At 33.7% G+C, this 25,200-nt stretch overlaps 1 protein-coding gene across 1 annotated transcript in view; it reads right to left on the bottom strand.

The window, feature by feature from the left end:
- Positions 1-25,200, bottom strand: part of LOC140157604 (metabotropic glutamate receptor 2-like) — a 114,288-nt gene that overhangs the window by 65,071 nt on the left and 24,017 nt on the right. The window contains 2 exon segments of the mRNA XM_072180844.1: positions 1,098-1,976; positions 15,875-16,753. Of these exon segments, the coding sequence (XP_072036945.1) occupies positions 1,098-1,976; positions 15,875-16,753 (1,758 nt within the window).

The raw sequence follows: 25,200 nt of genomic DNA, 5'->3' as shown, positions 1-25,200 counted from the left end.
AGTAAGTAGATGGTGTTATGCAAATCGCAGACGTAACCTGTATTATATTTAGAGAATAAACGATAGGAATTTTTGTTTTTACTATCCTCTACCGCCAATTATAGGTACGGGTGTTGCTTCTAAAATAAATATGCATTTGGATATTGTTTGATTTATTTGATTTATATAATTAAGGAGAAGCAAGGGAACTTATTTTTGAGTTATATAAAACAATTATTGAATGTTTTTATTCATTCAAAGGAAAGAATATTTCCATTCGGTGAAATATGAACTGTTCCCATTCAACTCGATAAAGCCTCGTTGAATGGAACAGTCCATATTTCACCTCATGAATGTATTCTTACCACTGAACTCATAAACATTTGAATACTGTCGGTCAGTGACTGGATTGGTTTCAAAATGACCGGATCTCTTTTGTCACTACGGAATTATATTTGTCAACTAAAGCTTTTTGTTCGTAATTGTGACTTAAATGTTTGCATCAAGTTGTCAAATATCCTACCCTTAAGCAATCACGAATGATAGAGTAAAGATCTTGTTGTGCAATATGATGACGTTATTTCATAATACATAGTACAACAAGTGCGAGTCCCTGGAAATGTTGTAATGTGCAAATTTCTTTCTTGGTGAGCTAAGAAAGGATCATGAAACGTAAATATATAACATTGAAGCTTAAATCGTCAAAGTATGGTTTAAATTGGAACAACTTCGCGCGAAGCGCGCCTATATTTGCTTTTAAAAAAAGTTGAAATGGTCAAAAATGAGATTAATTTCGTCAAAATCACATGAACACAAAAGTTTCTCTTATCTTTTTTGATGGGGGGGGGGGGGGGTGCGTGCCCGTTTAAAAAGGGCTATATAGGCTACTGTATCATATTATACTATTCATCAAAATGTACTGAATGACTTGCATTACTGGGAGATACTGGGTACTCACTTTTATTTTGTGTTTGTATCGTAGATTGTATAACAATGCTGATGTGGAATATAATAATTTTGATTTTGATTTGTTTTCAAAGCATTTATTAGGAATTCCTTTTGGGACATTATGTGACACAAAAAAAGATGCTTTTAAAAAGCTCTCAAAATGTACTTACCAAGGACAACTTCCTCTTCTCCTAACGTGGCATATTCCCCATAGTTACCCCAACCATCACTACCAATCCATATAAACTTTCTCTGGGCATCTAATCGTGCTGCTGCTGAGAAGATCTGCTGCGACATCTCCAACTGGACAAATAGTATCACCACTGCGGCATGAAAGTTATCCTGAATTTCCAATAACTCCTCTACTACCTCGTCGTAACTATCATCGTCGGCAAACAATGAGATAGTTCTTGTTATTCCTATACATATATCATTCGCTGCAGCTGAAGAATTAAACTGCTGTTGAGCGCTTTTACCATAAGTATCATCCGAGTTGATGAAAGAAACATAAGTCCATTGGTAGTGAAGAAGAATATCTATCATTGCCTTCACTTGGTAACTATCTGGACCAACTGTTCTGTGGAAATATGGATATCTAAGATTGTTGCTGAGCTCATCACTGGTAGAGAGGTATGACACTTGTGGTATATGGTATAATCCTAGTAGGATTGCTGCTTGGACGCTAGATGAACTTCTTTGTGCACCAACGACTCCTATGATAGGAGGCTTGTCATCTGAGCACGTTACATTATCTTCGCAACAATAACCACTTTCTCTGGATGAAGGGATAAAGTTTAAGCATTCGCCTAATGTTACTGCATTGTATGAGCATGTATCGTATATTTCAAACCCAAGTGTAATATTTGGTAATAAAGTAGAGTTCTGGTTCACTTGTTGTATGGTATATACCATTGCTTCTACTTTCTTTAATGAATAAATACTTCGAATGGCACCACATACTTGCATATCCTCATCATATGTGTGTAAAGGTATGAGGCCACCTAAATTAATGTGTCCTCTTACTGTGTAATTTACACCACTTAACTGCGCTGAGCACAAATTAATTGAAGCTAACGATGTAATTAGCAAGCATGGCAAGTATAAGATTGCTTTTAAGTATTGTAGTGCTCTTATTAAACGACCAACTTGTGCCATCATCGTTAAGAATGAAATAATGGCGTTTCTACGAGGAATCAGGTAGATGATGATGACTTCAATTCGAACCGATAGAAAACCCATATAATGTATAATGCCTCCATTTTGCAAAGTCCAATTACATCACAGCATATAGTCCTGGCGCATGAATTGCGAATTGCAGTAGACGTGAAACTGGATAACAAAATGACGGTCTGAAGTTCTGATACTTGACAAAGGCATGAAGGCAACCCGTATATTGTGAATATGTATCACCAAAGACTCGCGCCAAATCGAACATTGCTGATTGTGGTTACAACTTATATATAAGCATCACACAAAATATCCGGGATCGAATTCCAAAAAAAAAAAAAATATGGAAAGGAAACTAAATAGATACATTTTGAATTCCAACAAGGAATTAAATACTTATATCTTATGGAAATTTAATCTCAACTATTCTTTGAATAGAATCATTGAAAGGGCATCACAAAAAAGTTTCATAGTTTGTTTGCATGATTATGTATGTACTCTTATAAAAGCAATTTGAAGGGTATAGCATGGACCCTTCGGATCCTCCTTTCCCGACCGAATTTGGGAGTAACATTTATACTAATTTACATATAACCGACCATAAAAGAACCTATCCACTATTTTGTTTTCAAACATTGTTTCCGCAAATTATCAAAAATGAAGTCATTTTCAAACGCCTCTTACTCATCCTAGACTCACTGAACTTGTTGTTAATTGATCAAAATTGACCATTATTTTTTTGGTATTCTTGTATTTTAACAGATTTTTAAATTCATTTTTATAGTTGTATGAAATATCGTACTGTAGTACGCTAAAAATAGAATACCTCGTTGTCTGCATCTCAAGGGTTAATAATTCATTTAATTGTTTTTAATGTGTGCCTATGAATATATTTAAAGACTTAATTGAATCACCTCATTAACGCGTCGGTGGATTCAACATTTTTTTCACATGAAAAGAAGCATATCCAAAAGTTAGATATTTAAAAAACAAATGTTGGGTTCCATTCTAACCTTTTTGCACTTAAGTGTAAATCGGAATCAAATGCTGGATGTCGCATACTAAAGAAATACATTGCCAACAGCTCTCAATTCATTATGCAATAAAACACACGACTTTAATTAAGTAAACTAAAAGCCCCTATAGGCTATACCATGTTTCACCATTACGATCAATTAAGAGGGGGAATGCTTTATATTGTTAACGTGGATGATGTGAATATATAGTTTACTATTATGCAATGTAGCCTGATGATAGTTTTGTTTGTTTGTTTGTTGTTTATTCAGTTATATTATCAGTATTCAGAAGTTGGTTTGTTCCTCCAACAATATAACCAAACCCACCCATTGATAGAAAGCTTTCTGAAACAGTTGTTCATAAAATTATCAAGTAGATGTCAATCATTCATATCATGTCTGAAACAGATTAGTATTTTCTAATTTAATCACACGATTTAGTTCAAGAAATTGAATAATGCAATTTTTATTTTTTATCAATAAATATAATAACAATAGAGAGACAAGACAAGACCAAACAGGACAAGCACAAATATGAAAAGACGTAGCTCAAACTTAAATATCTAGTGGTATTAACTACTGAAAAATATATATGAAACATGTATAATATATGTAATGATTATAAGAAACATTTTACATAATGATAGGTGGACCCATGCGCATGCATGATACAAGGCAATATACAATAACCAAATACGTAAGGTACCAGTTACGTTTACCCCTTTATATCCCAAACAAAGGCAGATATGTCATAATTGGAACCAACAGCAAATAGCTGCATCTTGTAGCTCGAATCTCATTCGTTGACATTGTTCAAGAAATAAAGACACGATGATCCAAAAACCCAAGGAAGATGCAAATTTAAAAGTTTCAGTTTACCACATTGAATGCCCTATTGATTTTGTACACAATGCGTTCGAAAACAAGAAAACTAGCGCCGTGCTTTCATTGATTAGCACGAAAAACTAGCGTTATGCTTTCATTGATTAGAACACAAAAGTGCAGCTTTTCATTTCGTATCTTTATTAGGGTTTGGATCACCGTTTCTTTAATTCTCAATCAATTTCAACAAATAAGGTCTTAAATCAGAGCCAAAGAATACAGGCATCGTTTTAATTTGGACACACTTGTCTTTATTTAGGATATACAGGGGTGAACACAACTGCTACTTTAGTTCTTTTGCTTACTGTACATATTTTGCAGGAGACAATAACAAAGCGATTATAATATCACAAGAGCTAGAGATGGATGTAAGGGATAAAACATAAGGGATAAAACGCATAGAGTGAATCAGAGTGTGCTACAGAGCTGGCAAACTTACAAAAGCATACAATATTGGAGTCAAAACTTAGTCACGTAATTGGACCTGTTTGCATTAAACTAGGACTTGTTGGAATTTGAACATGTCTTAATGAAGTCAATGAAGTCGGGATTAAACGAAGTCTGTTCTTACTTCTTACAGGTTTTAATGAAAGTTGCATTTGCTTGCGTAGCTTGAAATCCATTATAAATCCATGGTGTTGGCTTAGATAACTTTATGAAAAATTATGTTCCGGGTTGTAATCTAAGTTTTAAACTTGACGCATTATATTTTACAATATAAAAAGATGTCGTTTAATACATATGATACGATCAGTGAAGTAAGCGTGGGAGGATTTTTTCTTTAACAACAATACCTCACTTTTACACTTTTAGAAGAAAAAAAGGTTGCATGTTAATAAAATAAGATATTAAAAGGCATAAAGATCTTTAATATTTGAGATCCATATGTTATAAAATATACATGAGATACAATACTCAGTGTGTAAATGGGGGCAACGCCATTTAATTTGTGTAATACTTGAGCAGTATGCATAAAGCTTCTATTCCGACTAAAAACTTTCTGTTCTATGCCAAGCTTATATTCCTACCGCGAAATTCTTCATTTACAAAGAGTACGGGTGGCATAAAGAGCAATTAAAAATCATTACATGATGAACTCAAATTTCTCTATCTTCAAACGAAATGTTCATGGCAATTCAATAATGAGGTTTCCCTGGTTAGTGCCTGCTGTGTAACACATGTATGTAGCAAAACCAGTGTTTGTTACATTATGAAGTTAGAAGTTCTTGATAGGTCATCACAACTTACAAACAAATTTAACTAATACAAAGACACGAAAGCTCCATTAACGCATGCTTCAAAACTTTTAAAATGGCAATTCGTTATTATGGAGCACTCTAAAGCTTATTTTATTTTTGCAAATCATCTGGTCAAATATTTTTGTCCTTCTTCATTCGATACTCAGACACTGTAATGTTTACGGACCCATTAATGCTACTTTAGATTGTAAATGCTTCATCAAGAAGATCAAAAGCTCAGTCAAGAGGCCATTGCCATTTATTCTGATGTTGAACGCAGTTTGTTTTTAGAATTGACCTTTGACGATTTGGAGTGCAACTTTGTGTCGAAGGTGCCCAGTTTCCCGAAACCTAAGTTACACTGAGTTATGACCTTGAAGAATTATACATAAGACCTTTGTATTTACACATGCAGTAATTAGGGTTTATCTCTAGTTACTGATTTATTCAAGTACATTATTTCACATACGCTCATATAAGTGCTGCTATTAACGGAGAACACTTATACCATTGTTTGTGCATAATAAATATGCAATACGCAATTCTTGTTGTTACAAAAATACGAGAAGTTCTAAGCATATTCAGAGGTATCAACTGTGTTGTATATCACATCACATGCCTCATACCGTAATATTACAAGTCATGGTGATGCCAATGAAACAGTGGCGTAGATTTCTTTTTGACATGGGGAGATGGGGTTGGAAAATTGTTTGCCATATTTAAGTCGGCACTTTTGTGGCTAAAATGGCCAAATATGAGGTTAATTTGGTCAGAAACCCACATACAGGCGTCAATATTGGGGGGATGATTGTATGAACCATCCCCCTGACAAAATATTGGGGGGATTTATCCCCCCCCATCCCCGGGATCTACGCCTATGCAATGAAATACATGCAAGAAGTGGTTAATCTTCTTAGTACGTTTGCAGATGCACCTGCTCGTACCGATGTACTTATGTACATTTGCCAACATAACATTGACTGGATATTACCAATAAGCAACTTGAGACTTTTTGTGTTTTGTTATAAACATTACTGGCATTGCTCAGGGAAAATTAAAATTCATGAAAACATGTAAAGCAAAACCACTTTATAAGAAAGATTCGCTTTTTGTAATTTCCTTGATAAAGTTTGATAATGTATAGGCTTACACTTTTCATTAATGATGTTTTCATTTATTTCTATTTCACATGTATTATTATGACATTACTCACTTCAAAATAGATTTATATTGTGCAATCATAAATTCACAAATAAATGCATAAATAAATAAATAAATAAATAAATAAATTGATTATTGATTGTTTACAATGTTAAAGTATGTTTCACCTGAGAATAAAAGAGAAGAGAAGAAAAGAATCAAATGTAATTCAATTCAATTCAATTTTGTCTAAAAATATGTGAATGTAGAAACATTCATGTAAGGTTAGCAACTATTTTAAACTGTTGCGATTTGGTAGTTCACAGCATCCTGCGAATGGTAGAAAGCTTTTGCAAAAATTGCATTGATCATTTGTGTGTAGAAGAATTCAAATATCACAGATATACATTTGTAGGTCCTGTGGTTCTTGAGTTATTTGCAAAATATCAAAGTGGTTTTTTTCAATAATATATTGATGTAGATAATGAAAATCGATTTTTCGGCTGCTTCGACCAACAATACCTAGTCTACCCTTAAATCAAAACGAGCTTGTTCACAAACATCACTAATCACTCATATCATTTCTAAATACGTGGTACGCCAACATCTGTACGCAAAACACGATAATGTATAAGACATCTTTATCAACTTTGACTAGTACTCCAATTAAAAAGAGAATGTTGAATTGTCTGATAATGTACTGTTATAATTCTTGAGTACCTATAACTCCTCAATCAAACTATAAATATTTAATTAAAAGTGCACATTATTCAGTTTCTTCGTCATATAACTATTCGTATATGTCTTTTTGAGATAAAAGATTTAATAGCGTCCAATTGTGCATTTCTGCGCGCTTAAATTCCCTGTTAATGTTGTATATATTACATACGCATAATCGCATATTACACCAATTAAAGGCCGATTCAGTTATTTTCTCATCCAGAATTTTGGTACCTTCGTCATTGCCATAGAAGTGCAAACATAGCCTACTAGTGGTTCATCTGAAAGCCTTGTATTTAAGACAAAGTAAGGCATTTTTACATGAATCAGCAATTTATATACTGACAGTATATAAATTAGCTACATGTATTTGAATGGGGCTTCAACTTCGTCAATACTGCTGTTCGCTTCGTTTTTGTTTGTTTTGGCCAAATTTTTCATTTCAAAAATACCAAAATGACAATTATTCTTCACTTTTAAGGGTACTGAGCATTAAGTAGGCATTCTCCGAAAAGTTTTTCGATAAATTCATTAATTTCTCAAAAAGTAAAAATCTGAGTTTAACAAATGACGGTTAAAATGAAAGCCACTATTTGGGGCCTAATTATCGTATCATTACAAAAGGCCCGACACCAATATAAACATTTGTTTCGGCGTCCCAAGCTCATAGTCATTAAAGCTCACGCACTTTTTTTACAGATGGCCAGGAATTGCATATTTCGGTTTCAGCGATTGCCCCCCAAAAGGTGGTATGTTTTTGAAAAGCGTTTCCGCTTGGAATGTAGATAGTTATTATTGATATTACTGTTCGCGATTTTAATTTATGCACTCTTCAGCCGACAATTTTCAATGCATTTTATACACTCAAACAAAACAACTGTCCACATTAGTTCCCGAGACTTTGATGAAAACATAGATACCAAATCAGACTGCAGGTGACGAACAGATTTTAAACTAGAATTGAAAGAACCAGCGTAGGCCCTCTGAAAATGCTGTTTCGTAATATATCGCGTTGTGATAAAAAGATGGAATTTTGGACATCATTTTGGCTGTTTTTTATAACAAGGAAATGCTTGACCTACCCCAAACCTCTCACGTAGCCTTGACTTAATGTCCGTGGCTGTTTGGTATTATTGTATTTAGACGATTTTAACTATTTACTTACACGGCGAAGACTACCGACTCACGTTAAACCAGTAAAAAGGACAAGGTTCTTCTCAGATGTTTCAGAGTTTGAGACCCTATATTCACGGTTTTTCTACTAGCAATTCAAACCTATGACAAATTTGGCTTGTTTGCGATATGCTATACCATTTTTCACCCTGATGTGGTAGGGATGTCAGTACAGTGAGCATTTAATACGCGGATTCAGGGTTTCTCTACCGGAAGTTAATTTGTGCCGAAATTCCTCCCTACAATGCAATAGGCGTATTGCATAACAATAGATACAGTTCGCAGGTTAATCACTCTCCTTTGTTATGTAATACGCCTATTGCATTGTGGGAAAGAATTTCGGCACAAATTGACTTCCGGTAGAGAAACTCTAAATCCACGTATTGGGCACAGCCAAATAATCAATTGACGTATCATGTCAACCCAGTCTATAGTGTGATCAGAACATTATAGTCTGGTGATCATTTATATAGTATAATCAGTACGAAAAATTCAGACCGATTTTTAATGTATTTTCAAAAATTAAAAGAACCACTTTTTTAGCGGGAATGTTCGTAAGTTACACAGCTGAAGTTATGAAAGGGTTGAAAGACTACAATATTATGGCATAAACAAGAATATGTTCGATTGGTCTTTATTCCTATATCCTGTACCCTTAAGCAATTTATAAACAATATTATGTTTTTTACACGTGCGCTGGGATTACTGAATGGATCTTTATATGTCATTTGTGGTACCTGGTACAAATTGAAATAATTTTGAATTGGCCTATTGTTTATCGTGGGAGATAATTCAGGACAATAACACTTGGCGCAAGCTGGTTCATCGTTGTATCGTCAATAGCTTTTGTTTTTTCACACGTTATTGAATATGATTATGACGACCATATTGTGAGTTGTTTCAGATGATTATAAAGATAAAAACAAAGCTGATGAGCTGATATGAAACTCGTATTAGATAAAAGTGTGGATTAAATGTGGGTTTTAATTTTTGAAATAAAGAGTTGGTGGTGAGAGAGGTAGCTGGACTTGGTTTAGTAGAGTGTTCTTTTCGGATTGGGGTATGGAATCTTATTTTATATTTCAATAGTTCTACACCAAGAATGATATATTATTAGATCTACCTTGCTTATTTTGGAATAAATAAATTGTATCGGACATTTGTTACTTTCCGGATCAATTGTAATAGTGCTAATGAGATCGTTAGCTTTAAATTGCTTTGAATGGGAAATATATGCATCGAAAGGCTTTTATATCTGATAGGAGCTAGATGTATTTTCTTGTTTATGAAATTAAAACCTAGAGCAAATTATTTGTTTTGTCTAAGTAATCAAGCTACCATATCGGGGCATTTGGTTGATTTTCCTAGATGTTAAATTTCATTGTTTCACTGGTTATACCAGCTTAGCTTTGTTTATTTATGTCGAATTTACTTTAATAAAAATTCCTTTAAAAGGAATAGGGCGGGCAAATGAAAAATGTCAAGAGAAATGAAAGAATGAGTAAGTCTTCACATTAAAATAGGAAAATATGACACAACATCGATTTCAATGCATGGGGATTAACACAAAACGTATAAACAAAGTTAAAAGAGTTTTTAACTTTATACGTTTATACGTTTGTTATTCCCCCATTGGAGGTTGTGTCATATTTTCCCTGATTTTAATCTTATCTATTGCTTATCCTTTATTCTCTGCTGGTCAGTTAGAACTTGGAACAGATTTTCCCTGTTTTTATATTAACCCTTCACATCATAACAGAAGACGTTTTATGTTAACATTTTATATAAAACATTGTTATGAAACTTTTGTAGATAATAGTTATTTAAAACATTTTCGTAATCATACCTAGAGTTTTTTTATCAGATAGAAAGACTTCTCATCTTCTCTGGTGAGACAACAGGGCTGGGGTATCTTTCCATATCAAAGTTTAAAAATCTGTCATATCAATTTCCTCAATATGTTGTTTTGATACAACTTACGAGGGGAAAACTTTTACAATATTTCGATATTATTTTTTAACTTTGTAACTTTATTATGATTAACATAACTGTATTTCAAAGCGTAAAACTATATCATTATTTTGTCCCAACAAAAATAATCCAGGGAATAAAATATTCATTCATATGTTTATTTATTTTATTCAACCTGGGCCATTTCTACTGGTGCATATGCATTCTAATAATTTGTCTATAATACCTTATACAAGCATTATCATGATTATCAAGCACAATTTGTCACAAGATTTGAAAAGTATATAGCCTATGTACACACTGAAGACAATGTACATACAAGCTGTATTTAAGTCCATCCAGAAGCTGTCAGTATAAAATGATATATATGACCTTCACGATGCTGTTAATTTAGCCCAAAGATTAGGAAAACTAGCAAAACTGGTGAACTGGTACTGTTCAAATAAAAACATGTGCAAATCTTGCTGCAATTTCCAAATAGTATTTCTATTACTTAAATAATTATTTTTGTTATTTCTTTTAATACAAACACATTACTGTCTATGACGACGTATTACTTACATATCAAAAGCAAGTAATAATTACAAAACTTGCCGTAAACTATCACTTCTGTGGGTGTTTGGGATATAACCGGCACGAATATTTTCTCAACACTGCGGCATGTGAAAAAGTAGGTCAATAGTCAGAGAATACAGGGCGGGTGCGGCACATCTTGCAATTGAGCATACATGTATGCGTCTCAACTCATGTCTTCATCCAAGGCATGTGTTTCTATTGTTTTAAGTTTTAATATCTAAGACACGTTTATTACACTTGCAAGACACTCTTTACCAAATTACTTGAAAAGACAATAATATTTTCTACAGTGTATATGTTTAATTTATGGCGTTTTAGCACATTGTAATCCGTTGAAATGGCAATTATATTTTTACAAAATCCGATTGATATCAACATGATCATGCGACACACGACTGCTCATTTAACTTAATCGCGAACATTGTGTTCAATTACTGTCTATTGTCCCCTGCCAAGTAATGGCTCGGTGAATGTTATGGGTACTACACAACTATCGGCTGGTTCATAAGCATAAAATATATTCATGAATTCTTTCACATCTCAAATGCATTTGAATACTAAACTACTGTCAAATATTCAAAACAATGATGCTTTGTTTTAATTATCGGTATCAGGTTAATTTAGGCCAAGCAATGATACACTATGTGTGGGTCAATCACAAACACGACGAAGGGCCGACTTTTGAGATGTATAACAGACCTTCAATCCATTTAATATATGACTCTGTTTTTAACCCGGGACATCGTCAACATGTTTGGACATTTATCAGTAGGAATTTATACTTCCAAAAAAGCCAATATCGAGTAGCTAAGCTTTCGATGATGTCCATCTTCAATAAATCAATATTAAACAACGACATGGGTAATTGTTTGACATAAAGAGTTACAAGTACGAAGTAGTTTAGCCATGTGAGACGAATTTGTCATTTGACAGCACTTATTTTTTTTCAAATTTTATTCCACCTCCGTCAATCATCCAATGCCAGACACTATTCCCCCATGCCCAGGAAGGGTGTACAGGCCCGGTGTACAGGCAACCTGATCGAAATTGGATGAGAGGTCTTTGTCGTTCACGCATCTTCTCCACAATTCAAATGCAATAATGAAGAGAGTGTTAATAAATTTTTGATAATTTCTTCCACCGGGATTTGAACTGGGACATCTTGCACCAGAGTCATAGACCTTAACCATTGGGTCATGTTGCTATCTTGTTTCTGTTGAGGCTAACTACACAAGATCATCTATATTGTGTAGTTAGTCGCCTTAAATATATGGTACTCTCAACGGAATTTCTCTTCTACCTAAGCCTGTAAAAGACTCAAAGCTAATCAAAAATTGGCGTCCAATATTATTATTAAATATTAATTATATAATAGGTACATAGGCAATTGCTAAACTAATGGAAAGTATACTACCAAGTATAGGTAATTATCAAACGCACTTATAGATACATTAAAAAAACCCACCATATTTCTGATATGTTGCTTTTTGCCGATTTCGAGAAAGCTTTTGATTCCGTTGAATGGGGTTTTCTTATGGCAACCTTGGAAAAAAACCAATTTGGTCCAAACCTGCTTTCAAGTTGTGTAATAAACAACCAAGGAACCTGTTAAAAATATTGGGCATATTTGTTCGTTATGATAGTAAAAAATGTGATGAGTATAATACGGAATGGAAACAAAGTCAAACGTTCTGTTTTAATTGCACTAAAACATGTATTCAATACTCTAACAGAGTGAAGGTTATACACCATGGATAGATGTTCCGAATTATTTCTTTAATAAAATGGGAGGTCTGGAATTTCTGTTACAATTTAATGTTGTTACATCGGTGTTTCTTACTAATTTCCCTCAATTTTAAAGGTCACTTTAAGTTGGCAAAGTTTTAAAGAATGAAATAACAAAGAAACAATCAAATTGGAAGATGTATTGCATATACCGCTTACTTATAATAAGTTGTTTTCTAAAGATCTAAAGTCTTGATAAAGCTCGTGCACGACTAAGTATGACGAGGATTAAAGATATATTAGATGATACAGGTGCATTTTATTCATACGAAAAGCTTTGAGAAAATATGAAAGTATCGATTTTGTAACATATTACGGTATTATAAATAGTTTACAAAGGGTATGAAAATGGGAAATAAAGAAACTCTCTGATACAGATATCCGAAAACTTAAAAGCATTGAAAAATCATTAAGTTAGAGGTATATAGGTTAACAACTTAATGTATCTAAACGATTTAACATGTCACAATCCACAAAACCAATTATTATGATTACTTGTTTAATCATCTGGGTAATCTAGATTGGGAATGCTTTTGGACATTACTTGTTCAAATTACCGCTGACGAAAAAATGAGATATTTTCAATATAAAATCAAATAAGTCCAAGCAATATATAGTTATTTAGAGCTAGTTAATGTTAAAGAGAACGAAAACTGTAATTTATATCAAATTGATCAAATTGAAGATACAATTGATTACATGTTCTGGGAATGTCATCAAATATATTTCTTTTGGAAGGAGATAGAGATGGTTAAATGGAATGATAGAGAGTCGAATACATCCGTGTTACAAATGTGGGATTGGAAGGACACCCAAGGTACAAAGTGCTAAACTACATCATTTTGAGTGCTCATTTAGAAACAAATTTTCAAATGGGAAATCATAAATTGCCACCTTTTTATTTTATAAGTAAAACATTGAAGAAGAAAAAGCTTCTTCTCAGAGGATAAATAAATTGAATACCTTTCGTTAAATGGCTCTTAACGTTTGAAATGGACTTCTCTAGGAAAGGATTTCAAGCGTACATAATGTAATTATCATATCAAAATATTTTCTTATAATTAGCACCTTTCTTAAAATTTGTTTTTAGTTTTAGCATTTTAATTTGATACGTAATCGGATCATGAAAAACAATCCCAAAGCACTGGAATTTACTTAAAGTTCCCGAGAGCTAAAAAACAAACAAAAATATAAAACGCCAACATTTCCGCAGACTGTCTGCTGATGTCTGCATCTCCAATTTCGCCAATTTCGTTCAATTACTGATTCTATTTCTTAAGCGAATATGTTTACAGGAAAAAAATTATATTCATGAGGAATGATTCGGTTTCAAAATTCCAAGCATTAGATGGTGTTACGCAAGTCGCAGACGTAACCTGTATAGTATAGGCTAAGTATTGTTACATAGACGCTAGATAGATAGACGTGAGAAATAGATAATCTAGCAATCTTATGAAAACAACTTTAAGGAGGACTATAATACAGTCCAAAAAAAACAAATGGGAATACTCCTTTTCAAACATATGCTGCATTTTTCTTGGGAAGCCATTCCAATATTTTGACAGTGAAAAGTTTTGAAAGGTTATATTGAAAATAAAGCAGTCTTACGGTGGTACGACCACAAAGGGAGGACCTGCATTGATACGTGCAAAGATATCGGAATAGAAACACGTCTTTGTCAGAAACACCAGAAAAACAGAACGATATCTTAATTTTTTGTAAAAATATGGTGGTTTCTTTTTGAAAACGTACGAAAATAATTAAAAATACAGAAACATGGCAAGATAGAAAGAGAATAATATTCCAAACTTTTGTCCATAGCTGTAATATAATAATAATCCTAATCAAGGGACATTGAAACATTTCATTGTAAAACACGATTTTGTCAAACTTGTTTTTCTGCGTGGAATGTAAATAACATGTCCCAATGAAAACTAATACATTAAAAATGCACACAATCAATATTATTTTGAAATGATAAATTGCAAGTAATAAAAACATCAATGACTTAATAAGTGGCAACATTTTTTTACATTTAATGAAATGTGTCACAGTTTCTGTTAATATTCATTCATTAAGTAGGAAAGCCGCTAATAGAGTGTGTTCAATCAAGTAAATTTATGATCCAAATTAGGAATTATTAGTGAGTGCTTCGGTGTCATTTTGCTAACAAAACTCCTTTTACGGAATACTGTTAACACATTATAAACCTTAGATCTTGTAGGATCAAATATTTAAAAATGAATACGCAGTTATGAAACATGAAAAATATAACCACACTCAAATTGCTCTGCATTATGTAAGCAAACCACCCTATTTAGTATTAGTGTGATGTAACTATTCCTTGCTTTCAAGAAACATCTAGATTAGAAAATTACGGTTTAATACGGACTGCAGCTATATTACAACGTTTTGCTAAAACGCACTACTATAGTATCCAGGTGAAACTGAAGACTTTTGAACTGACATGACCGATGGTCTTAAATATCAACTGCTGTCGGTCAGTGACTGGCAGGAAAACATTTTTGTTTTCAAAATGACCGGATTTCTTGCGTCACTAAGGAATTATGGGTTATATTTGTCAACTAAAGCTTTTTATTCGTTATTGTGCCTTACATAATTGCATCAAGTTGTCATATATCCTACCCTTAAGCAATCACGAATGATACAGTAAAGATCTTGTTGTGCATTATGATGATGGTAATTACGTATGGTTTGAAATTTCATGATAGTTCAGTAAGTGCAAGCCCCTGGAGAGATTGTATCGAGACGTCATTTCTTTACATCGTACTTTATTCCACAATTCCATAAAAAGTGTCCAATCATGCCAATATTCATTGATCATATTACTTCATGTGAGTATCTTCGTATTTTTTGTATATTATTCAAATTTGGTGTGTTTTGTAATATCACACATTAATTGTTTTATCCTGTATCGTTCGCCGTGGAACATTTAGGACTAGTTTACTAATTTCTATTATCTTTGTATGTTGTTATTTGTTATGTCGGACAAAGTAAAATAAATAAATAATCATAATACGATCCATCAATTGAACTGAATGACGTGCATTACTGGGTATTTACCCTTTTTTGTTTGTGTTTTTGTATTGTAGATTGGATTACAAAGCTGATGTGGAATATAATTGATGAATATGTGGTGATTTATGAACCTGTCGACATCATGTGTTCTTGAGAATTTTTGTCTGAGCATTACATTTATATTTTTATTTGATTCAAAGCATTTGTTACTTTTAAAAACACACAACATTTTTTACTTACCAAGGGCAACTTCTTCTTTCCCCAAAGTGGCATCTTCCCCATAGTTACCCCAACCATCACTACCAATCCATATAAACCTTCTCTGGGCATCTAATCTTGCTGCTGCTGAGAAGATCTGCTGTGACATCTCCAACTGGACAAATAGTATCACTACTGCGGCATGAGAGTTATCCTGAATATCCACCAACTCCTCCACCACCTCGTCATAACTATCATCATCGGCAAACAAGGAGATAGTTCTTGTTATTCCTATACATATATCATTTGCCGCAGCTAAAGAGTTAAACTGCTGTTGCGCGCTCTTACCATAAGTATCATCTGAATTAACAAAAGAAACATAGGTCCAATGGTAGTGAAGAAGAATATCTATCATTGCCTTCACTTGGTAACTATCTGGACCAACTGTTCTGAGGAAATATGGATATCTAAGATTGTTGCTAAGTTCATCACTGGTAGAGAGGTATGACACTTGTGGTATATGGTATAATCCTAGTAGGATTGCTGCCTGGACGCTAGATGAACTTCTTTGTGCACCGACGACTCCAATAATAGGAGGCTTGTCCTCTGAGCACGTTACATTATCTTCGCAACAATAACCACTTTCTCTGGATGATGGAATAAAGTTTAAGCATTCACCTAATGTTACTGCATTGTATGAGCATGTATCGTATATTTCAAACCCAAGTGTAATATTTGGTAATAAAGTAGAGTTCTGGTTCACTTGTTGTATAGAATATACCATTGCTTCTACTTTCTTCAATGAGTTAATACTTCGAATGGCGCCACATACTTGCATATCCTCATCATATGTGTGTAAAGGTATGATACCACCTAAGTTAATGTGTCCTGTTACTGTGTAATTTACACCACTTAACTGCGCTGAACACAAATTAATTGAAGCTAACGATGTAATTAGCAAGTACAAGATTGTTTTTGAGTAGTGTAGTGCTATTAACAAACGAATTACACTTGCTGAACAAGACAGTATATCACCAGCTCGTGCCATTCTCATTAAGAATGAAATAATGGCGTTTCTGCGAAGGATCAGATAGATGATGATGAATTTGATAGGTTTCACAAATCGACCGGAACCTTGATGATGTTAATGCTGACGCTTCTTCAATTTATAACGACGGATTTCACGTATGCTGTGTGATATCAAACGAAATCAAGTATTTGTAGTTACCGCTTGTGTAGCACAGAGATTAATAATTGCTTATCGTACGCATTTTGTTCGATTACAGATATAGTAGTTACTAGATCAAGCAAGCCATCTCGTGTAAAATATTGTTGTATACGTATCTGATTGATTGTTATTGAGGTATCATACCGGCTGTTATAATACGGAGACCACCTCGGTGCAATGTCCAATCACCGCCCTTTGGCCTAGTATGCGACACCACCAATTGCAGGAATCCCCACTTAAACCCGTATGATGTATGGCTCCAAGTCGTATTTTAGTTGCTTAACATTTGTGCCAAGGTAATTACATTTTGCAAAGTCCAAGTATGTCACAACATATATTGTCCTAGCACAGCACAGTATAAAAATGAATTGAAGTAGACGTAAAACTGGATAACAAATGACTGTTTCAAGTGCTGATACTTGACAAACACACCTCGCACACTTGTGATTGTCAGTCCTAGTGTGTGTCACCAAATATACTCGCCAAATCGAACACTGTTGATCTATTGTCATGTATTTGCGCAGAACATTTGTGGTAACAAGCAGCCGATGATATCGGGGTTCAAATTCCATCCTTAATGAACTTTGTCCCTCTTTTATAGCTTTCCTTCACGGGTTGAGTTAAACTAACGTAGCACTGGCGAATAGAAATAAATGCTTCATGTAAACACTGGTGAGGGATCCTGTGTATACGCAACTTGTTAGATACAAACAGCGCTTGCGTAGTGAGTGATTTCCACGATCACATAACAACGCTGTGCTGAATGGTAACAGCCTTTAGATAGCAGTGACTATGGTATAATGTGAGAATGGTCGGATATATAAAAGTATTCTTATAATAGTCTGTAATAATTGCTTTTAATGGTATTTTAATTTGTTTTAGGAAGCTTGAAGCACAAAGGATAGTGTAGAGGCTTTCTTTGCTGTAAATCACCGTTGCTTTTGGGCATTATTTTGAAGTTCAATGATTCAACATTGATAACAATAAAATGCATTGATGTAAAGCCATTTATGTTTGCCAATTTGCAATTAGTAAAAATATCATATGTTTTTAATCGTTACTTTAAACATCCCAGCAAACACAATATTTTGAAGTTCAATGATTCAACATTGATAACAATAAAATGCATTGATGTAAAGCCATTTATGTTTGCCAATTTGCAATTAGTAAAAATATCATATGTTTTTAATCGTTACTTTAAACATCCCAGCAAACACAAAAACGTTTTAAATAAGTTATATTTTGGCTTTTGGCTTAGGTAAAAACGTTTGACTAACATTAAAATGTCAGGTTATATAAAGGTCATGAAAACGTTTTAAAACGTTTTTTATGAAAACACACTACAACAATATTTTTTAAATGTTTTCAAAATGGTATTATAAACTATTTTTGCAAACATTTTTTGCCAAATATTTTGTCAACACTTAAATAACATTATGTTAAAATATTTGCACCCAGCAAATACAGAAATGTTCTTAAAATGTCTTTTTCAAAACGTTTTAATAACATTTAAATGTCGGGTTATATAAAGGTCATGAAAACGTTTTAAAAACGTTATTGCAAATATTTTGGGCAAACATTTTTCGCAAAATATTTTGTCAACCCCAAAATAACATTTTGTTTAGAATGTTTTGTATCAAGTTTTCAAAAATGTTTATGGAATATTATTAAAACGTTTTATACCCTTTATATAACCCGACATTTAAAGGTTTTCTGTAAAACATTTTGTGTTTGCTGGGCAGTAATGTTTTTAATGTTATGAAAACGTTTTATACCCTTAATATACCCTTTATATAACCCGACATTTAAACGTTTCCTGACAACCTTTTATAACCTTTTGCGAATGATGTCGAAAACGTTTTGTGTTTGCTGGGATAGTAGATACAAGAGATACAAAAATAGTATACACATTTCAAGTGTGTAAACGTTGTTTCAGAGATTTTACTATTACTATTACTATTACTATTTACTATTTAAAGGGCATTACACCAAAGATTCATAATTGCATTTTATACCAGGGGAATGTCGTATCCGGTAATGTATAGCGAAAACCGTTTATTATTCGATTAAAAATAAGAAGCAATATTTAACAAAATAATCTGCAATGTAAATGTTGAAAACAATGAAAGACGAATGGTTTGTTCATGTAAAATTAAAGTAATGCGTTGCCTTTGAGAAAATATGGACACCTTTTTAAATGCTTTACAAAACATTAAAAGGTGTTTGTTTTACTATGGACTTTTAATTTGAATCTTTGATTCCAAACTACGTGGCGTGTATATAAGACTGGTGCGGTGCGGTGTTCGTTTATGCGTAACCGAATATTCTCTTTTTCCTCTGCACCCTCTCTCTCTCTCTCTCTCTCTCTCTCTCTCTACCACATGTCTGTCTATTTTGTTGTTGATAACGTGAATTGCAGGAGTGCGAGTAGTACTGAACAATGGTAGAGTGATAAGTGGAAAACTACTTTCGTATAAGTTGAAGTTTATGTTCTCAAACCAAGTGTAGATACATTATATATGTCCATGGAATGCAAGGGTGTACGCGCAAGGGGACAACAACAAGCAATTTTTTCAGTTGAGGTCTGATTAAGAATTTTGTCCCTCTTACCACTTATTATCTTTACTTTAAAAAAAAAAGCGCAGTGATTTATAGTGCGCTACGCACAGGCACAACGCCTAGGCGTTGATCCACAAGCCTCATCACACTTTACTTAAGGCTACCAGTAAAATAGTTCACATAAGTTGTTGGGAGCGTCCTTCTTTTCCTTCTTTTTATCTTCAATTCTGTCTTTTTTCTTTCAATATAGGCCAGTGTGCTTAGCATTATAGATTAGCTTGTGTCTCCACACAGAGCGACCATTCAAACAAACAAAACAAACACATACGTACAACTCAAAAAGTTCTGTCGATTTATTATCTTCAATGTAAATCCATTAATTGAGTCGAACAATTAAAGCCATATTGTAATATTTGTCGTTGTAATGTACTTTATTAAACTAACATAGCCTGCAAAAATCAAGACTCTAGGTGCTGTAGTTTTGTCAAAATCCGAGATTTGAATAAAACTCAAAAACCGTCGTTTAATTATTACGATTGAAATATTGCGATGTTCATAACACAGTACGTACATAGCGTACGAGACGATGATAACACACATCAAAGAATCGTACCGTGTCATGACCGACGGTATGACATGCATTGGCATCAGTCATCTGCGCTGGTAGTAAAATCCAATTGTCTTTGCTTTGCCTCATTTGCTCGGCTCAAAATTAAAAGGGGGGACATATCAGTAAAAGCTAACATTTGAAGGAAAAGAAATACTAATCTATTTTTTATGAAAATGTTACAAATTGGCTTTACAATTAACAATTTTATATTTCGAAGTACACTATTTGTGACCTGCTGCCGCAAAATGAGCGTAAAGTCGCAAGTGGCTAGTTTTGAGACACCCTGGCAGCTGAGTTGATGTTCTTCGCTCACTTACCACACGCCAGTATTATATCTTTCGTGAATGGCCCATTGTACCCCCAATATGCACAAAGGACATACAGACATACTTTTGGCTTGAACAGGTGCGTGTAAGACAAAGAACACCAACGCACCCGCCAGGATGTCTCGAAACTCTCAACTTGCGACTTTACACTCATTTCGCAGAAGAAGGTCACATTTTATAATTTAAAGGTCTTAGTAGTGTGCTATTCATGACATACACCTATGTGGATATGAGATATTGTGATGAAAACCAAAACACTCCTGTTTAATTGGTGGTGGTGTTTTAATGGTGTTTACATCAGGGTTTACATGCAAGTCTATGGAGAAAGTAGTTTTTAAGGGCGGTATTCATGTTTTTATTCAGATTTAGGCTTGTAGTAAAAAAAATTAAAGTCTTGCAGTTCATATCATTTGCACAATTTGTGCTTCAATCACATAGGTATATCATGCAATACTTGACTAATAATTATTACCTTGACCTCAAAAACAATGTCTTTTTAATGAATTAAAATACTTCACAGTTGCGGAATTTCTACTCTGGTTTTGATGCATAAGCACGATTAGTGTAAACCCGATTGAATAAATTCCTTTAAACTGGTACGATTAAAACTTGTCACACGCTAATATGCAAATGAAATCAACCATACATCGAATAGATTGAATAAATTTCTTTTGCACAAAACCCTAATTTTGCTCACGATTAACGGTTTCGTTTATCATGGTCGATAGACATCTTCAGAATGATGATGGCAGATCCTCACCACTTTCGGTTTGCAAAGGAATTTTTCATTGTCTCAGTTAAGGGGGTACTACACCCCTGGCCAATTTTGTGCCTATTTTTGCATTTTCCCCAAAAATTATAGCGCATAGGTGACAAGTAAAATATGTATATTATAGGGGCAAGGACTACAACTACTGCACTTATTTTTGACTGTAACTCCACAACTGTTGTCTGTGCTGAAATAAAATTTCCAGTGCAGTAGTTGTAGTTCTTGCCCCAATAATATACATATCTTACTTGTCACCAATGCGCTATAATTTTTGAGAAAAATGCAAAAATAGGCACAAAATTGGGCAGGGGTATAGTACCCTCTTAATGACGTGGTTGTGTAGAATAGCATGATCTGCTATGGCAGATTTAGACTGTTCACTTGACGATTGTTTGCGAGTTTGACATAAATCTAATTACATCATAAAAAAAAAAAATTAGAAAGAAAACAAAAAAAGCAATTGCTGTTAAACAATTTTTTGTGTTTGTACAAAATGTCATTTTTATGTACATCATGTTTCATGTGTATGTAATTTCATTTTTCAGAGCATTTTTGCTCTTTTAAAATGAAGAAATTAAAAAACCCAAAAAAAAAAAAAAAAAACCCCAGCAAATCAGTAGTAGCCCGGCTGCAAGCAGATTTGCCGGTGTTTTTTTTATAGGAATGTTTCTCTGAATAATATTACCTTGACCTCAAAAACAATGTCTTTTTAATGAATTAAAATGTTTCACACTTGCGGATTTCTACTCTGGTTTTGCTGTATAAGCACGATTATTGTAAACCCGATTGAATAAATTCCTTTAAACTGGCACGACTAAATCTTGTCACAACCTAATATGCAAATGAAGTCAACCATACATCTATAGGCCTACTGAGAATTTCAATTGAATGAACACAGCTGTACACGACCCAACCGCGATCGTAAGCCTATATCGCGTATTTCAAACTACAACGCGAACGCACGACCTTGGATACAATACTAACCACTCACGAGTGCGTTGCCATGGTTGGATTCACTTCCGCATTACGCACGCACAGTCGCACACGCTGGCGTACATCTCGCAATGTACGCAAAAAATCGTCACGCTATGCCAGGCTATGTTCATTCAATTGAAACGCCCAGTATAATTAATTGAATAAATTTCTTTTGCACAAAACCAGAACTTTATTCATGATTTCGTTTATTATGGTCGATAGACATCTTCAGAATGATGATGGTAGATCATCACCACTTCCGGTTTGTCGGATTCCTACTGCAGATGGTGCATCAGTCAGGAGAGGATTGTATACGTGACTTAAGTAGCGGCCCGTCGTCCCTATTCACGACATTGTGTCCTCTTCTTTTGATCCAAATGGATTCAAAGGATGTTTGCCTCGTCCCAGTCAATGATGTGATTGTGTGCATGCTCTGCTATAACCGATTTAGACTGTTCACTTGACAATTGTTTACAAGTTTGACATACATCTAATTACATCTTCAAAAAAAGAAAGAACGAAAGAAGAGAGAAAAAACAAACAAAAACAAAACAAAAGCAATTGCTGTTATAGCAATTGTCCGGTTTTTTGTTTTGACAAAATGTCATTTTTATGTACAGAATATTTCTGTTAAAGTGCATGTACATTTATTTTTCAGAGCATTTTTGCTCTTTTGAAATGAAGAAATTAAGACAAACAAACCGGCAAATTGGTAGCAGCCCGGCTGCCAGCAGATTTGCCGTTTTTTATAGGAATGTTTCTCTGAATAAACTATTATAGTCAGTGTTTTCTTTATGGATCTAGCCGATGACCAGATTATCTGTCGCTAATGATTCCATCATTTTAGTGTGATATTTGAGAAATGAATCGAATCGAGGAGAAAGCGTAGCTTTTATATAGTACAACATTGTATTCAAATATGGTTTACATAAAAATGTTTATTATTCAAACAGTCGAATCATGTTTCAAAGAGTTTGAGATGGCTTCACATGAAAGACTATGTTTACACAGAATGGCATACGTACCATTGTGAACTGAAGTGTTTAACATTTCCATTTGAAGACATAGATACCATTTAGGCTAAGAGGTTTTTGTCGCCGATTTGACGCTGACTCAAAATTGTGTCTATGCTTTCTGGACTTGTATTGTAACAAGATAACTCATGTTTCATGTGTATTCATAATGATAACAGGGAAATGTACATTTATCTCCGTGTAACCCTTTCTAAAAGAAGGATAGTCTTACCAATAAAAGACTGTTTTTAAACACATTTGGCTAGAAAATACACTTTGCGTCCGGCTTTCATAACGCTTTAATGTAGTTGTTTTTATTCCCTCTATACATTCACGCTAATGTAGCAAATTATTATATTGAATTGGCGATTGGGATGATTGGTGTCCGCAACCCCTAACCTGTTTACAAATAAATATTGGCATATGATAAACGGATTAGCCACTCTTCGTTACAATTTAAAAATGCGCATTGTATTTTGCAAAAACACGTTTTACCTTAACATTTTGACAGCAACATTAAAAGGATGTTTTGCGAATGAATCATTTCATTATCGCATGAAAAATGATCCGAATCATTTTAGCTATTCTATTTTATTTTCCGATGAATTATTAAACGCTTCAGTTGCAGAATTTCTATTTTTTATGCGTAAGCACGCTTTAATAGTGTAAACCCGACTGAAGAAATTCACCTAAACTGATAAAAATTAAATCTTATCACATACTAATATGCAAATAAAGTAAACCCTATTCTATAAGATACTGCTAATTAAGACCTTTGATTAGATTTAATTGTTGTATTTGCATTGCTGATTATTAAGCTAAATATCTAAAGGTATGCAAGCAAACACTCATTTTTGATTAATTTGGTTTCTCAAGATTATCAATTAAAATAGTCTCTAAAAGGTCAAATCCCATTGAACACGTTTAGCTCGACTCATCCTACACAGTTATTACTAATAATTATTATTTGTTGAAAAAATAACCAAGTACTAGTGGTTTATCAATATAATCTCTTGAGAAGCAAAGTCCATCAAAAGCTAGATAGCAAAACATCAGGTTTACTAAGATATTCAGAGTGCTTTTCGTTTGTTTTTGCAACGTTTTTACCATTAATACGGAAATTGTTGTTAAATATCATGATTTCATTGACTGTAATTTTGGCACACCTGATATTATCATATCAGTGTCAAAACCATGTTCAAAGGATATTAAATGGTCTCACCTGTAAGACTATATGTTTACACAGAATGGCATACATACCGTTGTGAACTGAAGTGTTCAACATTTCCATTTGCAGACAGAGATACGCTTTAGGTTAAAAGGTTTTGGTCGCCGATTTGACAGACGCTGACTTAAATGTGTTTTTGCTTTCTTGATTTGTATTGCAACAAGATGATCTTTTGTCATAAATAAAATGTTTCATTATGTCATCATATGGATCACAGGGAAATGTAAAGTTATTTCTTTGGAATCCTTTCTGATAGAAGGATATTACCAATAAAGATTGTTTCAAAGAAAACTTGGGTTTAAAATACATTTTTCGTCCGAATTAAATAGCTAAGACTTCAACCATAATGGAGTAACACTCTATAGATGTGTTCATGTACATTTCACGATAACATACACGGCAAACAATATTTTATTCAACATTGAGTAAAAAGATCACAACTCAACAGTTCAGTAAAAAAATACTCAACATTGAGCTCATATAGGTCACAACTCAACAAATGAGTCAAATGAGTAAAAAGTTACTCAACATGATGAGCTCAATGTTGAGTAATTTTTACTCAACTGTTGAGTTGTGACCTTTTTATTCAATGTTGAGTAAAATATTTTTTGCAGTGTAGAGACAGCTTATGTCATAATTAACACACATTACACGCCTAAT

The sequence above is a fragment of the Amphiura filiformis genome, chromosome 7, assembly GCF_039555335.1.
Source record: "Amphiura filiformis chromosome 7, Afil_fr2py, whole genome shotgun sequence".
Lineage (NCBI taxonomy): Eukaryota > Metazoa > Echinodermata > Ophiuroidea > Amphilepidida > Amphiuridae > Amphiura > Amphiura filiformis.
Note: the sequence above shows the minus strand (reverse complement) of the source record. Positions and strands in the feature narration are given on the sequence as shown.